This window comes from Natrix helvetica, assembly GCF_964273705.1.
Source record: "Natrix helvetica genome assembly, chromosome: 1".
Classification (NCBI taxonomy): domain Eukaryota; kingdom Metazoa; phylum Chordata; class Lepidosauria; order Squamata; family Natricidae; genus Natrix; species Natrix helvetica.
Genome location: NC_138548.1, coordinates 190,073,937 through 190,090,376, shown reverse-complemented (window position 1 = coordinate 190,090,376; position 16,440 = coordinate 190,073,937). Strand labels below are relative to the sequence as shown.

At 44.2% G+C, this 16,440-nt stretch overlaps 1 protein-coding gene across 1 annotated transcript in view; it reads right to left on the bottom strand.

The window, feature by feature from the left end:
- Positions 1-723: 723 nt before the first annotated feature.
- The window catches only part of RAMP1 (receptor activity modifying protein 1), a 62,212-nt gene continuing 46,495 nt past the window's right edge, over positions 724-16,440 (bottom strand). The window contains exon 3 of the mRNA XM_081932560.1: positions 724-1,737. Within this exon, the coding sequence (XP_081788686.1) occupies positions 1,482-1,737 (256 nt within the window). The 3' untranslated portion in view covers positions 724-1,481. The remainder of the gene's footprint in view (positions 1,738-16,440) is intronic.

Here is a 16,440-nt window from a genome sequence, read left to right as displayed (position 1 = left end):
CTGAATTGAATTTTTTTTGCCAATACTGAGATATGCTGTGGTCTACCTCCTCAGTGAAAGCTCAGATCACAGAATGGAATGTTTTTTCAGCTTTTCCGACTCAGGCAACACCAACATTCTTCGAATGTGAGCTCTGGGTCAAAAGTAATGTTTTCTTCCTTCCCCTCCTCATCAGCCCGACTTCTTTTTCTCATCTGAATATACATTATTTTGAGAGACCAGAATCCTGACAACAAAAATTCCTGCTGATGATAACTGTTATTTTCTCATTTATAACTGCATTTCCTATGAAAGTGTAATGCTTAGGATTTGAAATAGCAACACATGGAAAATAAATCATATCCAAACCAAGTCCTATGAACCCAAAGCTTACATGTTTTCATTGGGTTTAATTGTTCAAACAACATTATTTATAATTATAGCCTATGGCATATTTTCAGTCTCTAGCTTAGAGTCTAGCACATCCATACATGGAATAGCCAACAGCTGTGAGCTAATGTGTAGATGTTCTTGTCCTTAGATAGGGAATTTTACTAAAAGTAATCAGAAATTAGCTTTTGCCACCAAAGTTGTATAGAAAATCCAAGCATTTCTTTACTAACAAATTTACTATTAAATTTCTTAGTGCTATAGGGTTTATTAGAAACCTAGATTTTTTGTTTTAATATTTATACTATTTATTTTATTTTATTACAAGTTTTATTAGAAAGCATTTATTCAGAATGGTGTGTTGCAAACTTTTAATATTTCGCCAATAATCTGATGAATTTTTGTCTGTGAATAAATGTCTGCATTATTTAATGTCCGAATAAAGTATTTATAGTGAACATTTGTTCATATAACAGGTATGATAAAACATTAACATGCCTAAGAAATAATTATATTTGAATGAATTAGGATTTGCTAAAATATCGTTGCTATGTTAATTTTTCAGCCAGAAAAATTAACACAATGAACAATATATACTGGTTTTCAATGATTTTAACCAACAAAATAAATTGAAATAGTTTGTTATTTCATCATCAACATTGTTTCTATGGTACACGGATTGTGATGCATCATCATTTCCCCCCCAAATTACCTTACCTAAAGGTAAAGTGCATAAGCCAAAGAGAAGTGTGTAATTACCAAGGACAATAAAAATATATTGAAAGAACCAGGAAAGAGAAGCTTAAAATTTAAGACTGAAGCAGCAGTACTGCCAACATGTCTGTAATATTATTAATACTAGTTCAGACAGTGAGAACAATTTCGCAATGCATTCTCTTGACTTAAGCAAAATATTTGTTAACTCAAGAAGATGCATAGTTTTTTTTCTCTAGGTAGCAGAAAGTTTTCTATTATACACTGTCTCTAAAAATACTTTGTTCTGGTATCCAGAATTCTACCAAAGAAACCGCAAAATAGATTTCAGTATAGCTTGGATGTTGAAATCTTTGGGTTTCATCTTCACCAATGTTATCTTTGGGTATAGAAGAAGTTTAAATAATGCCTTCACTGTATTTGCTTTGCCACACTACCAATGCCATCATGAGTAGGGTGATAAAAATTGGTACAACAATGAATGGACATAAAATGATGTTAGGGGGGTCTCCTACAGCTCTTCCTGAAACAGGGCAGGTTTTGAAGTAGTGCCTATGAATTGTTATGAAGAACTGATCCACTAGTTGGTTTGGCCAGTAACAATCCAGTTTCTCAGCTACCAGGATGGTGCAATTGGTAAGCTCCTTGTAACAGCTGCAAAAGAGACAAGGAGACTTGTTAAAAATGTCACTCAATCATTAAGGGCCATTACATAGAGGCAAAGCCTAAATTACAGCAGTTATTGTTTTAGGGTCAAAATATCATAGGTATTTCTCTAAAGTAAAGAATAGGTAACAATTCTCACAAAGTGCCTTACAAGCAGTACAAACAATTGTATATTTCTAGAATCCTTCCCACCAGAAAACCTGGGGGGAGGACACTGACCCCGGGGGAGAGGAGATGCCAGCTCAAAAGAGTAAGCTTCTAGTGATGGGATTCAATTTTTTTACTACCAGCTAGGTGATCATGTGACTGGGTAGGCATGGCTAGGTGGTCATGTGACTGGGTGGTCATGGCCAACTCGACATCACTCACATCGAAGGGGCCTCGCCTCGCCTGGCCCCTCACCTCATCTCCAAAAATTTTAAGCAAAATGGAATTGCTTGAGAAACTCTGATTCCAAGTTACTTGGGTTTAAATCTGATTTAAACTAACCTAATCCACCTCCGTGAATCAGGTATCAAAGATCAACAAATCTTTTTTTAGTTGTACCAACCGTATCCTGTTACTATTAACTATACAAGTAGTCCTCAACTTACAACCACAATTAGGATCAGAACTTCTGTTGCTAAGAGAGGCAGTCATTAAATGAGTTGTACACAATTTTATGGCCTATTTTGTCACAGTTGTTAAGCAAGCTGCCATGGTTGTTAAGTGAATCCAATTTCCTACACTAACTTCGCTTATTGGAAGCCAGTTGAAGAGGTCTCAAATGGCAATCATTTGACCCCAGGACACTGCAACCATCATAAATACATGCTGGTTGCCAAGTGCCTGAATTTTGAGCACACAACCTCAGGGATTTTGCAATGGTCATAAGTGTGAAGACCAATCTTAAATCACTTTTTTCAGCACCACTATAACTTTGAACAGTTGCTAAGCAAATGGTTATAAGTCAAGGACTATCAATATTTAAATAAAGTGCTTGAGCAACCCCATTCCCAGCCATTCCATAAACATATTTTCTGACTCATGTTCTTTTTATGTCATAGATCTAAAACCTGTGAAATATTGTCTTCCCCTGAGGATAACTTTTGCACCTGCCTGTTTATAGTTACTTAAGAGTTACTTAACAAAAACAGATTTTTCTTTTCATATGCTTTGGACAGTGGTGGGTTCCTGCCGGATCGCGCCGGATCGCGCGCGCTCCCTTTCGGCGCTAAACCCGGATCGCACGCTCCCTTTTGGCGCTAAACCCGGAAGTACGTTCTTGCCCCGCCCCTGGCAACGCGACGACGCTTGCCTGCGCTCCACCAGCTCGGCTGGGAACGGAGACGTTTCCTCAGCGGAGCGGAGCGCCTGAAAGGGACGCAGGCTCAGCCTGCCAGGCTGCCACCACTCCACTGAAGACATTGCTGAGCAGAGAAACGTCTCTGTTCCCAGCCGAGCTGGTGGAGCGCAGGCAAGCGTCGCCGCGTCGCCAGGGGCGGGGCAAGACCGTACTTCCGGGTTTAGCGCCGAAAGGGAGCGCGCGATCCGGGTTTAGCGCCGAAAGGGAGCGTGCGATCCGGGTTTAGCGCCGAAAGGGAACGCGCGTGATCCGGTGCGATCTGGCAGGAACCCACCACTGGCTTTGGAGCACCTTGGATATGAAGTTAATTTTTATAACCCCTTATTGTCCAATGAGCAATTGACATAACAATTGCTCATTGAATAACAAAATTAATAAGAGTTTATTAATAAATATAGTGGATTTCAACAACTATTTCCAGTTATGAAATATTAATTATTAGCTTGATTAAGAAAAATGCTATGAATGGCAAGCATCCTATATACAGAGCACATTATATAAATTTAGCATTTTCACATCAGCTGTATTTTCCAAAGATACAATGCCAATTATAAAGATTCTGTTTCACTGAGCGGCTTCATTTGAGAAATGATTCCATACCAGAAATTCACCTCTGTTTTTTGAACTTACAATTGACTAAAATATAAAGATTATTGCAAATTTTGCATGTTGTGTTTTTGATTTGATAAATTACTATCTAAAATAATGATAAACAAGGTAGAGTTCAGCTAATTGTTCTAAGAAAAACATGACAAATGCACTTTTATGCTCCTTCATTTTTTTCTGCTTTTGAAATATTAAGGTAATATCATTTCTTGACCTTTATCTTCATTTCCTTATCCCATTTTTTCTGTATATTTTTACTTCTTTTCTTTTTAAAATGAAATAGTTTTAATTTATATTATTGAAAGAGACATCTCCTTCCTCATAACTAAATCCCCATCAATTATCTGGAAAAAAACATGTATCACCATAAAATGTCCTGTCTGGGAGAAGAAGGGGCAGTCTGAGCCTAGATACCTTTGGTTACAAGGCAAAAAATCCAATTACATTTGGATAAGAAAATCAAAACAAGAAAGGGGGAAGGGCAAAGCCGCGCTTCTCCAGGTACACTCCCCTCCTCCGGATCCATTCGGCAAAAGGGCTCCTAGGCGAAGCCCCAGCTCCTAGGCGAAGCTGAAAAGCACCCCCGCCAGCTGCCGCTGATTCCGGGGGGCTTCAGCAAGCCGCCCTTTGGCAGGGGACCCCTCCAGGGAGCCAACCGGGGAGACGAGCGGTGGACAGCATGTCTGTCGCCAGCAGGAACCGGAAGTTGTCTCCATTTCTTATGTTTTTGTGTGCCTTTTGTATTGCTCCCGTCACTGGTCCTCAGCTAACAAACCGCTTTTTCTTCCTTTTGTGGTAGCAGCCTTTACCAGCAAGGATGAAAAGGCAACAAAGTTTGGTTTGTTTCTTGGCCAAGAAGCCAAAACTGTCACAACGATCTTCAGAATTGATTTTGGATGACCGAAGCCATCCAAAGCACCACAAGCAACACCACTTCCACCACTTGAACTTGCACTCAGAGAAAGCAGCAAGCCAAGGATTGTGTCACCTGAGCCTGAAATTGAAATCATTCTCCCTGACTGTTGGACAATGCAGCAGGACAGCAACTTCCAAGAAAAGGATTGGATGTAGATTTCCCCAGCTTTATGATCCTGGGGGATTTTAATCTGCCTTCCATTGGCGAGACATCCGAGTCAGCTCAGGAGTTCATGGCTTCCATAACGGCTATGGACCTAACTCAGTTAATTCAAGACCCCACCCATAATAGGGGACACATGCTCGACCTGATTTTTGTCTCTGAGCAGTGGATGAATGATCTAGATTTAGGGGATATTTCTATTCAACCCTTGTCATGGTCTGATCATTTCCTCATCAGGCTTGACTTCCACACTGCTACCCCTCGCCACAGGGAGGCGGAACCGACTAGATGGTTCTGCCCCAGGCACCTGGGGGACCGCGAAAGGTTCCTGATGGAGCTTGGGACTTTTCCTGAATCCCTTGCTCACAACTTGACTGAAGCCCTAGTGGAAGCTTGGGATAGGGTGGCCACTGGGGCCTTGGATCGCGTTGTGCCTTTGCGGCCTCTGACCCGGTGTCGATCCTGGGCGGCTCCCTGGTTTACCGAGGAGCTTTGGGAGATGAAACGCTGAAAAAGACGCCTAGAGAGTGGCTGGAGGGCCAGCTGGTCCGAATCTGATCGAACACTAGTAAGAATTCATATTAAATCCTACTTAGTGGTGATAAAAGCGGCAAAATGGCAACATTTTTCCATTCTTATCACATCCGCAGATAACTGCCCAGCCGCCCTGTTTAGGGTGACCTGCTCCTTACTTAACCAAGGAACTGGGAAAGACCCCTTGCAGGGTAGGGCTGAAGAATTTGTTCAGTATCTGCAGGATAAAATCACTCAGATCCGGACAGGCTTGGACTCTGACTGGATAGATTCGTGCGAGTCGACGGGGATGAATCTTGTGGAGACAATCTGGGATGAGTTTGACCCTGTGACCCCCGAGGGCATGGACAGGATTATGGGGAGACTCAGTGCTGCCACTTGTGTGCTGGACCCATGTCCCTCTTGGTTAGTTTCGGGTTCCCGGGAGGTGACACGAGGCTGGCTCCAGGCAATAACCAATGCTTGAGAGAGGGGTTCTTTCCCACTGCCTTGAAGAAGGCGATGGTTAGGCCCCTCCTTAAGAAGCCTTCCCTGGACCCAGCTTCTTTAGCCAACTATCGTCCGGTCTCCAACCTTCGCTTTGTAGCAAAGGTTGTCAAGAGTGTGGTAGCACGTCAGCTTCCCCAGTACCTGGATGAAGCTGTCTACCTGGATCTGTTTCAGTCAGGTTTCAGGCCCAGGTACAGCACGGAGACGGCATTGGTCGTGTTGGTCAATGATCTCTGGCGGGCCTGGGACAGGGGCTGCTCCTCTGTCCTGGTCCTATTAGATCTCTCGGCAGCTTTCGATATCATCGACCATGGTATCCTACTGTTACGACTCGGGGGGTTGGGAGTGGGGGGCACCGTTTTACGGTGGTTCTCCTCCTACCTGTTGAATTGGTCGCAGTTCGTGTTGACTGGAGGGCAGGGATTGACCCCGAGGCGCGTCACTTGTGGGGTGCCCCAGGGGTCGGTTCTCTCACCCTCCTGTTCAACATATATATGAAACCGCTGGGCGAGATCATCCGTGGTTTTGGGGTACGGTATCATCAATATGCTGATGATACCCAACTTTTCATCTCTACCCCAAACCACCCAAACGTGGTGTCCCGATGCCTGGAGGCTGTGCAGATCTGGATGGGGAGGAACAGGCTCAAGGTCAATCCCTCCAAGACTGAGTGGCTGTGGTTTCCGTCATCCCGATTTGTGCATCTTGTTCCATCTTTGATGATAGGGGGAGAAATTTTAGCCCCCTCAGAGAGGGCCCACAATTTGGGAGTCCTCCTGGACACACAGCTTAGTTTAGAAGAACACCTGATGGCTGTGACCAGGGGGGCCTTTTACCAGGTTTGCCTGGTACGACACTTGCGCCCCTTCCTGGATCGGCATGCTCTATGCACAGTCACTCATGCCCTCGTCCTTTCTCGCCTGGACTACTGCAACGCTCTCTACATGGGGCTGCCCTTGAAGAGCACCCTGAGGCTTCAGCTGGTCCAGAATGTGGCCGCGCAGGTTATCATGGGGATACCTAGGTGCTCCCATGTTACACCCCTTTTAGGTGGCCTGCACTGGTTGCCAGTTGTTTTCCGGGTGTGATTCAAGATACTAATTATGACCTTTAAAGCGCTCCATGGCTTAGGCCCAGGGTACCTGCGAGACCACCTACTGCCACCAATAGCCTCCCACCGTCCAATGCGATCCCACAGGGTTGGCCTCCTCAGGGTGCAGTCGGCCAGACAGTGTTGGCTGGCGACCCCCAGGGTGAGAGCATTCTCTGTGGGAGTGCCTTCCCTCTGGAATGAGTTGCCCCTGGAGCTTCGCATAATCCCCAACCTCCGGTCCTTTTGACGCGCCCTAAAAAGTTGGCTTTTCCAGCAAGCCGGCCTGGCCTGTTAATTTTATCTATTTTTTAAAATGTTATTGTTATATTAATTGGGTTTGTTTTTTGGATACTTATCTAATTTCTGTTTAACTTTTGTGATATGTGTTTTTTAATGTTGTATACCGCCCTGAGTCCTTTGGGAGAAGGGCGCCATATAAATCCAATAAATCCAATATGGCATTGCTTGAATCATTGCCTCCAACTTGTGTTAGATGATGCCATAAAGGAAATAAAGCAAGTAAATCATTTTAAAATATTTATTGATAAGATATGCTCTATTTTTCAGCAGTCCAATAAGAACCGAATTGAACTTGACAAAGTATCTGAAGAACTTGACATTAGCATCATAAAGATGGTAGAGTTTTTGGGCCAAGATGGGCTGCCTATAGTTTAAGGGCAGTGGTGGGTTTCAATTTTTTTTGGAACCTACTCTGTGGGTGTGGCCTCCTTTGTGGGAGTGGCTTGCTGGCCATGTGACCTGGTGGGAGTGGCTTGCCGGCCATGTGACCTGGTGGGAGTGGCTTGCCGGCCATGTGACCTGGTGGGAGTGGCTTGCCGACCACGTGACCGGGTGGGCATGGCTAACTTGGAAAATGTGGTGAAACTCACTTAACGACGCTCTTGCTTAGCAACCAAAATTTTGGGCTCAATTGTGGTCGTAAGTTCTCTTTCTTTTTCTTTCTTTCATCTCTCTCTCCCACTTTCTTTTTTTCTTTTTCTTTCTTTCTTTCTCTCTCTCTCTCTGGCTCTTTGTCTCTCTCCCTCCCTCCCTGTCTCCCTCTGTCATTTTCTGTGTGTCTATCTGTCTGTCTGTCTCTCCTCCCTCCCCCATCTGTCACTCTGTGTGTGTGTGTGTCTGTCTGTCTCTCACTCACTCTGTGTGTCTGTCTATGTCTCTCCCTCTCTGTCTCTCTCCCCTCCCTTCCTCCCTCTCTCTGTCACTGTGTGTGTATGTGGGTGTGTCTGTCTCTCACTCATTCACTTAATCACTCACTCTGTGTGTCTCTGTCTGTCTATCTTTCTCTCCCTCCCTCCCCCTCTGTCTCTCTCTGTCTGTATGTGTGTGTGTTTCTGTCAGTCTCTCTCTGATTCCCTCCCTCACTCCCTCTGTCTCTCTTTGTTCCTCTCTGTCTGTCTGTCTCTCTGTCTCACTCACACACACACACACTGTGGTCACCTTGTTGAGTGTTCCAATCACATTTGAAACACTCAACAACTGGCCTGCATTTATGGTATTTTGCAGCATTCTGCAGTCATAGGACCAAAATATATGGTTAAAAGTACCTGGCAGCGGCGTTTTTCCTTGGGGGGCTCCTCAGAACATCCCAAGACTTCGGAGGGAAGCTTACAGCCCGGAGCAGGACCAAAGCCCCCTTTCCAACTGGCCTTTCCTCGCATGGAGGGCTTCGGAGGGAAGCTTCTGCAGAAGCCCGGGCGAGTGACAACAAGTTCCCGCCGTTACGAAGTCTCCGAGGCTGTAATTTTCTGAGCTGTGCGCGCGCGCCTGTTTTCCACGGCGTGGAGCAGTGGTGAGGTTCTGCGTGGCCGGCAATGACTCCGGAGGCCATCCGGGAAGACGAGGAACGCGAGGGGGGACCCTGCCCCCCACTGATGGCCTCCGGAATCATCGCTGGCCGCGCAGAGCCTCGCTGCTGCTCCACACCGTGGAAAACATAGGCACGCGCGCACAGCTCAGAAAATTACAGCCTCGGAGACTTCGTAATGGCGGGAACTTGTTGTCACTTGCCAGGGCTTCTGTAGAAGCTTCCCTCCGAAGTCTTCTGAGAGAGGAAGGGCCAGTTGGGAAAGGGGCTTTGGTCCTGCTCCGGGCTGTAATTGCGCCTGTTTTCCACGGAGTGGGGCCGCGGCCAGAAGACAAGGAACATGAGGTAGCGCACGGGTGGCGGCAGGGAGTCAGGGCGCTGCCCGCTGAGCAGCGCGACCCACAGCTAGCCCAGGAGCAGTAGCCGCCCTGCGCCATTGCTCACTACCACTCAGGGGGAGCCCAGGCGGGCATGCAGAGACGGCGTGGTGGCAGCAACAGCAGCCGAGCAGGGGGGATGCTTTGGGGGGCGCTGAGGGAAGGAAGGAATAAAGGAGGCTGCAGGATCCTTTGCCCTTGGCTAGGCTATCTACTTTTGTTCTCTGCTGCCCTAACAAACTACCGCCCATTGCCCGGTGCTCGACCAGACTGCGCCTGTGTGATCTGAGCAACACGCGATTCCCCTCACTCACTGTCTCCCTGGCGACGGGACGGTGCTTGCCTGTGCTCCACCAGCTCGGGCGCGACTGGAGAAGTTTCCTCACTGGAGCTCCTGAAAGGGATGCAGGCTGCCACCGCTCCACTGAAGACATTTCTTTGAAGAGAAACTTCTCCGGTTGCACCCAAGCTGGTGGAGCGCAGGCAAGTGCAGTCCCGTCGCCAGGGAGACAGTGAGTGAGGTGAATCGCGTGTTGCTAAGATCGCCATTGCGAGGAGCTGAGGAGCGCGGAGAAGAGCGCAAAGGTTCATGGCGCTCCGGGAAGCTACAAAAGTGGCTGGGAGAGGCCCGCATCTTGGACATCGCAGCAGCAGCCCCAAGTGTGCCGATCTTGCCATTTTTTGCATCGGGGGCATGCTGCAAGGGGGGGGGAGTGAAAACGTTTTCCAGCTGGCGCAAAGGACTTCCCCGGACTTGCTTCAGTGAGCACGGGCCCGCACCTCCACCACCAACAATCCGGAAAAGGTCTTTACTCCCTCTCTCTTGCAGCAAGCCCCAATGCAAAAAATGCCAAGGGGGTGGGGCAGGAAATTACTTCCGGGTTCATTGACCAACCAGATCGCGCAATCCAGTGCGATCCGGCATAAACCCACCACTGTTTAAGGGCAACCATAGCTGTATGGCATGCTTATCCAGTGCTACATCAGTATTTTTATTTGAATGCAAAATACTCAAGTATGGCTGCCCGTCTGAAAAATATATATTTTTTAAATGATTTGACGTTGATGATTGATATTCTGAAGAAATCTCACTTCTTTCAACAGCACTTCAAGCAAGCAGACATCATAAAGCCTGAGAAACTGGTGAGAAGATCAATGAAAGCATTTGAACTGCTTGCAAAGGGAAAGGGTCCATATGAAAGAAAAGTTGACAGACTAATTATTTCAGACGGCTTCAAAAACATAAACTTTGTGGAAAATCATCGATTTGTTGGACTCCTAAAGTCTTTGCACAGCCGTTTTGGTGAATGGGGTGGGGTTTCGGGAGGCCAAAAATGCTGTATTTAGTGTATAAAATGGACCCAGATTTTCAGCCTCTTTTGTGCGTCTTATACTCCGAAAAATATGGTATGCAATTCCTGACAGAGTTAAAAAAGCAAAAAATATTGTCAGAACAATTTCTGTCAGTTCTGCAGAAGCGGAAACGGATTTCTCAAAAATGAACTTCATATGTTCAGAGAACAGAAGTCGCCTTTCCGTTTCTAATTTAATCCACCTCATGACAATATACTGGCCTACCTCTTCCAAAATGGACCCTATTCCTGCAGTGAGAAAGTGGCAATGAGAATAGTTCAGCCGATGATCCCAGACTCAAGATCAAGAAAAGTGGAAGTGAGGAGAGTGTCAATGAGAAATCGATGAGGAAACATCTTAAAGTGAAAGACCACTAACACTTTTATGTAAGTATTTGTGTACCTCTTTTATTGTTTTGTGTACTTCTTTTATTCTTATTTAAGTATTAAAAGGTTAAATTTGTATATCATGGTATATCTTCCTTATCTTCTTACATATTCTTCATTAATCTTGTTTATGTATTAAATGCATGAAATAATTGGTATATTTTCTTTTTTTTTCCCCAAAAAAGTTTTATTGGTTTTTTAAAACATTTATAAGGAAAAGGGTAAGTGGAATGGTTACAAATTTTAGAAGTTGCAAGTGTGGCAGACGCCTTCTCCCTCCAAACTCATAGGTTACATCTAAATATCAAACATTAATACATAATGATAAAAAATCAGCATATTAATTCTAGAAAAAATAATTTTCAATCAATTTATATAGTTATGATATATAGTCTAGATATAATTTCATTATTACTTTCGGTCTGTTTATAACATTGTGGTTTTCTTATTCATTTTTGTGATCTGAGCTTTCTTAGTGTTTCCCCTTCACCCCCCGCTGGCAGAGCTCCGGCCCCTCCCATGTCCTGTGTGACCGTTGTGGTATCTTCTGTTTTTTCTAGGTTCGCTTTATTTTTTTCCATAAAGGCCTGTGCCTCTATGGGTGTGTTGATTCTAATTCTTGTCTCCTCCCAGAATATCAGCATACCTTCAGGCATCAACCATCTAAACCACACCCCCTTCTGGTATAGTTTATTCGCCAATTGCGAATAGCTTTTCCTTTTTTCCCTAATTTTTTTGGGAATCTGCTTCAGAATGGTTATCTCCCTGTCGTGGTATGTCAGTGTTTGCCCCCTTTGTACACCCAGAATTTCATTTCTTGTGGTTTTCCTAAGGAATTTAATATGAACCTCCCTGGGTACATTGTGTGTTCTGGCATATGCTGAATTCACTCTATAGACCAGATCTATTTCCCATTCCATCTGCTGTTTATCTTTGTGTATGTATTCAGCTAGAATATTAGTCATAATGTCCCTTATGTTTTCCCCATCTGCTTCTATTACATTTTGAAATCTAAGATAAAAGGACATTCTCTCAAACTCTGTTTTCATTTGTTGGATATCAAGTTCTTTGTTCCCCTTCTGTAAGGCCTCTACCCCCCCTTTCGCCTCCGCCACCCCACCCTCCACAAGGTCCAGTCTCTGTGAGTTCTTATAAATTTGAGCTTGATTCTCTTTAATTTCATCTTTCATTTCCCTTAGCTGTTTCTTGATTTCCTCCTGGCCTTGTAAAATTTGTTGAAGCATTTGTTGAAGGTCTATCTCTGTAGTCTTAGGTTGCATCAGTTCTGTTATCTTTGACTGTGTGGCTGGGCTGGATGTTGCAGATGTTGGAGCAGAAGTGGCAAAGCCAGGTTTTCCAGGAGGTGGTCTTTTTGGAGACATGGTTTATGAAACAAAGAGATCAGTCAGTGTAGGAACTGGGCAGCTGGAGAAGTAGAGCAGGCAGGCGAGTCCAGAAGGCAGAGGATCCAAACAGGTGGGAGTTTCTTTAATCACTCTAGCAATAGATGAAAGTTTTTTCTCCAAAGAGTTCAGAAAATAGCAATCCACAAGAGATTCCTCTGGGTGACTCGGAGACAAAGACCGGAAGCCTGAATTTTAAAGGTGGAGTCAGGTTTCACAGTTCATGAAGACAACGGAAGTGTGCCATCTTGCCCTGCCAGCTTTGGGCTCAGAGGCATAGAAAATTTTAAAAGTTCAAAAAGTTCTCAGGTCATCAATAAGTTCTGGATCTAAGTCCCATGAAACGCACTTTTACTGGGGTGAGGCATCGTTAGTTGGCTCTCCCCCCTCCTCCTTCCCCAGGGGGCGAGAGCAGAATTTTAACAAACCGCTTGTCCAAGGGGGGGGGAATCCCCCTCAACTCTAGCCGCTCCTCAAAGAGTAACTCCGAAAGATTAACTTTTAAAAGTACTGAAAAGCCTTTCAATTCAAAAGTAAGGGGATGAAGAGAGGAAGCATCTCACCGCACCGCCGCTGCTTCCTTCAGTTTTGCATTCTCCGATCGGCATGGGGCGAGACGCAGGCGCGTCCTCCAAAACTGCTCCCCGGTGCCTGGAGCAAAGCGGAAAAGCCCCCACCAGCCGCCGCCGGTGCCAGAGCCTTCCGTGAGCCGCTCCTTCGGCAGGGCGCCTCTTCAGGGCGTCCTGTGCCCCCCCGAAAATGGGGGAAGCCCACCGAAGAGCGGGAGCGGGCAAAGTCCTTGCCCGTCGCCGTAGCCGCTGGAACCGGAAGTCGGTATATTTTCTTTTTGAAGGTCATAAGGGCAAAGAAGACTTGATCACACCCACCCGGTCATATGACCACCAAGCCACGGCCACCAAGCCATGCCCACAGAACCGGTAGGGAAAATTTTTAGATTTCACCACTGCCCCAGTCCATGGAAAAATTGTCTTCCACAAAACCAGTTCCTGGTGCCAAAAGGGTTGAGGACTGTTATTGTACAATGTACAGAGTTGATAGCCATAAATCAAATATTTTTTAAAAAAAAATGAAAGGAGAGCATTCCCTTCCAGCTTCTGATTTAAGGTTTTGTGGTTTTTTTGGTGGAGGAAGTGATTTCTGGTAACAACTGAATCCAAAAGAGAATTTAATTACACGACAATATATTCTAGAGGAAGTAAGAATATTAAAGTCATTTGTTTTTGTTTTTGTATGCTTAAGTCTAATATTTTGTCTCTAGTATTCTTTGTCTTTATTCAAGCTTAATATGTAGCTGTGTTCTTGCAACCTGGATCTTTACTGCAATCTAGTCTTTATGACAAGCACCATCTTATGGGTTACCAGAATTATATGTTTTTCCATTAGAAGTTTTTTAAGATGCTGCTTTTGATTCAAAACATATATTTTAATCTCCTTTTCTACTGAGAGTTTTTGTCAATGAGATTTTTATATTCTTTTGCTTTTTTGAGTTGGGAATAAAATTGATCTTTCTCCCCACAAAGAACAGGGAGAAATTCAGCTAGCAACACACAAGAACATCACTGGGCCAAAGGCTGCCATTATAGGCATTTTCTCCACATTTTTCTTTTTTCATTGGCTAGAAAAGCAACAAGGTCATGACAGCCCTCAGAACTGTAGACGGAAGATACCATGTGACGTTCCCATTGGATGGGTGATGGTAGCAGGAACTACTGAACCAAGGCAGGATGTGGAGCTAAAGATCTTCTAGGACATACAGGTGAAACTCGAAAAATTAGAATATCGTGCAAAAGTTCATTTATTTCAGTAATAACTTAAAAGGTGAAACTAATATATGAGACAGACTCATCACATGCAAAGCAAGGTAGTTCACGCCGTAATTTCTCATAATTGTGATGAGCTTACAGCTCATGAAAACCCCAAATCCACAATCTCAGAAAATTAGAATATTGGAAAAAGGTGCAATATTCTAGGCTCAAAGTGTCCCACTCTAATCAGTTAATTAAGCCATAACACCTGGAAAGGGTTCCTGAGCCTTTAAATGGTCTCTCAGTCTGGTTCAGTAGGAAACACAATCATGGGAAAGACTGCTGACCTGACAGTTGTGCAGGGAACGCCTCAAAAGGTAATTGCAAAAGAAATTGGATGTTCCCAAAGTGCTGTATCAAAGCACATTAATAGAAAGTTATGTGAGAGGGAAAAGAAAAAGGTGCACAAGCAGCAAGGATGACCACAGCCTGGAGAGGATTGTCAGGAAAAGGCCATTCAAAAGTGTTGGGGATTTTCACAAGGAGTGGACTGAGGGTGGAGTCGGTGCATCAAGAGCCACTACACACAGACGGATCCTGGACATGGGCTTCAAATGTTGTATTCCTCTTGTCAAGCCGCTCCTAAACAACGTCAGAAGCGTCTTACCTAGGCTAAAGAAAAGCAGACCTGGTCTGTTGCTCAGTGGTCCAAAGTCCTCTTTTCTGATGAGAGCAACTTTTGCATCTCATTTGGAAACCAAGGACCAGAATATGAAGGAAGAATGGAGAGGCACACACTGCAAGATGCTTGATGCTTGAAGTCCAGTGTGAAGTTTCCAGTCTTTGTTGATTTGGGGAGCCATGTCATCTGCTGGTGTTGGTCCACTGTGCTTCATTAAGTCCAGGGTCAATGCAGCCGTCTACCAGGATATTTTGGAGTACTTCATGCTTCCTTCTGCAGACAAGCTTTATGGGGATGCTGACTTCATTTTCCAGTAGGACTTGGCACCTGCCCACACTGCCAAAAGGACCAAAACTGGGTTCAATGATCGTGGGATTACTGTGCTTGATTGGCCAACAAACTCGCCTGACCTGAACCCCGTAGAGAATCTATGGGGCATTGCCAAGAGAAAGATGAGAGACATGAGACCGAACAATGCAGAAGAGCTGAAGGCCACTATTGAAGCTTCCTGGTCTTCCATAACACCTCAGCGGTGCCACAGGCTGATAGTTTCCATGCAACGCCGCATTGAGGCAGTAATTGCTGAAAAAGGTGCCCAAACCAAGCACTGAGTACATATGCATGCTTATACTTTTCAGAGGTCCAATATTGTTCTATGTACAATCCTTGTTTTATTGATTGCATGTAATATTCTAATTTTCTGAGATTGTGGGTTTGGAGTTTTCATGAGCTGTAAGACATAATCATCACAATTATGACAAATCATGGCTTGAACTATCTTGCTTTGCATGTAATGAGTCTATCTCATATATTAGTTTCATCTTTTAAGTTGCATTACTGAAATAAATGAACTTTTGCACGATATTCTAATTTTTCGAGTTTCACCTGTAGGTCTTCTGGGAGATAATGTTTTAGATCTCAATTTTTCACTCCATGGACTTGGTTCAATTGGTCAAAATTTCAGGCAGCAGTTCTAGTAGCCAGAAGATATAACTGCAAGCCTGGCTTCTCACACTGCTTGTTGAGGTCTTGAATTTGTTAATTTCTTCCCATTAAAAATGGGATTGGAGTGCTTTTCAAAACAGCTTCATACTCAAGGATTTTTGCCTAGTAAATAATTGAGGGTTGGTAGCTCTGCATCCAGGAGAACTATTGTTCTTTTATCATGTAAAGAATTCATAGTAACTGCAAAACAAGGGAAATGCATTGGCTTCTCCATCCAGTACATAGGAATTAGTTGAATAAAATCCTGGGAGTTGATTTAATGGTAAGGGAAACAAATAAAATGTAATAAAATGTAAACATTATCAAAACAAGAAAGGTTATTAAAATTACAATACTTAAGTGAAAAACCTATCAGGAGAAACACTCATCCTTACTGCTATGTATGCGCCCAGGACTAATACTGTATATGCAATATGAAATGATTTTTCATTAAACTTTTTGATGCATTTATATTTCCACTGAGCATGCAGAAATAGGAAGCAGGAAGTTGAGATAGACTATTGAAATAGGCAATGACAGAGTGTGTGATACATGTTCCAGAATACATTGTAAACAGAATGTATGCTTTCATACATATGTGTTGCTTCTTGGGCAGGACATATATATATGAGGAGAGAAAGACAGCATATATGCAATCTCTTTTGCAGAAGAATACTGGTAAATGAGTAAATGTTCCCTGAAATTATGAACCAACAGAGCCTTGATGGGAAAAGAGTTTTCTTTCAAAGCAATAAAGCAGTTTTAATCTA